This window comes from Morus notabilis, unplaced genomic scaffold, assembly GCF_000414095.1.
Source record: "Morus notabilis unplaced genomic scaffold, ASM41409v2 C11408770, whole genome shotgun sequence".
Classification (NCBI taxonomy): Eukaryota; Viridiplantae; Streptophyta; class Magnoliopsida; order Rosales; family Moraceae; genus Morus; species Morus notabilis.
In genome coordinates, this window is record NW_010386959.1 from 1 (window position 1) to 1,391 (window position 1,391).

The 1,391-nt window shown below is 38.8% G+C and overlaps 1 protein-coding gene across 1 annotated transcript; it reads left to right on the plus strand.

Moving 5' to 3' along the window:
* Nucleotides 1-128: 128 nt before the first annotated feature.
* LOC112095137 (mannosylglycoprotein endo-beta-mannosidase-like) lies at nt 129-1,385 on the plus strand (the record flags this gene model as incomplete). Its single annotated transcript, XM_024176816.1, has 3 exons — nt 129-383; nt 910-1,048; nt 1,255-1,385. Coding segments are annotated over exons 1-3 (419 nt in total), but the record flags the coding sequence as incomplete, so codon positions are not given.
* Nucleotides 1,386-1,391: the final 6 nt, after the last annotated feature.

Consider the following 1,391-nt stretch of genomic DNA (forward strand, 5'->3'; position numbering starts at 1 on the left):
CATTAAAAAATAAATAATAGGCGACATGAAATGACGTAGAATTGAAAATTGAAATAAATAAATACATAAATTGAATGACTAATAATTATTGCTATTTATTAATATGTACTGTCACACCGACAGTTTCAGAGTAAGTGACAGTCATAGACAGAGACTGAGAGAGAGGGGAGAGGTCTCCTTCCTTCCTTCCTCTGCTCGTTTGACAATTAAGACGAAGGTCTGGTCTAGGGTTTAATGGCGGCCATAGGGAAGACGAAGCTCGACTCGCAGTGGCTCGCCGCCAGGTCCACCGAGGTCAACCTCACCGGGACTCAGCTCACCACCTCCCACCCTCCCTCCACCGGCCCTGATTCCCCTTGGATCATCGCTGAAGTTCCCGGAACGTAAACCTCTCTCTTTCTCTCTATGTTTCTCTCACTAAATATCCTATGAATTCTTCTCACTCCAATTTTGCCTCCCATTGCTTTCAATCCGTTTGTTTTGTTACTCTTTTCGACTCTTCGGTGTCAATTTCGTGCCTTCTGATCTGTTTTATGTTGAATTCTCTCGGTTTCGGCTAAAATCGTTTGAGATTACAATTTTAGTAACTTGATTCGAACCTTTTTTTCTTTGGATATATTGCATCTTAGTTATATATTGAGTTTATCTAGTTAATTCATGAAGAAGAAAAAGTTTTGTTTCAAGATTTTGTATTGTGTTTTAAGCAAATTGTAATATTGGAATTGTAAAGTGATCAGTTGATGAAATTCGGTTTTATTTGCTATTCTTGCTGTTTTTTCTTGTAGTGATGTTCTTGACAAATCTACGTAAGAGAGGAAATCTATAGCTTTTAACTTGTTTTTACCTGTGCATTGTAATGTAATCAGTTGCTTCTTAACACCTACGGGCTAATGGTGATTTGATTGACAGCGTTTTGGGAACCTTGGTGAAGAACAAAAAGGTCCCCGATCCCTTCTACGGGCTGGAGAATGAGACAATTATAGATATTGCTGATTCTGGGGGGGAATACTACACATTCTGGTTCTTTACAACTTTTCAGAGTAAACTGGTATGCCATATGCTTACTTGCCAAAATTGCTCTGAGGCTAAATATACTCATATTTTGTCTCTATGTTCATAAGATACAGTGATTCCCTTACGGGTCATTTTGACGAGGAAATTAATTATTGTATGATGATGACTGGGGCTTGGGTTTCGGGTTTCAAATGCTTGCAAACAGAAACCTAATTATTTTCATTGCTTGATCTACTTTAGGAAGGTGCTCAGCATCTAGATTTGAATTTTCGTGCAATTAATTACTCGGCGGAGGTCTATTTAAATGGACACAAGACCGTGCTTCCAAAAGGGATGTTTAGAAGGCATTCTCTTGATGTCACAGATATCGTGCGTCC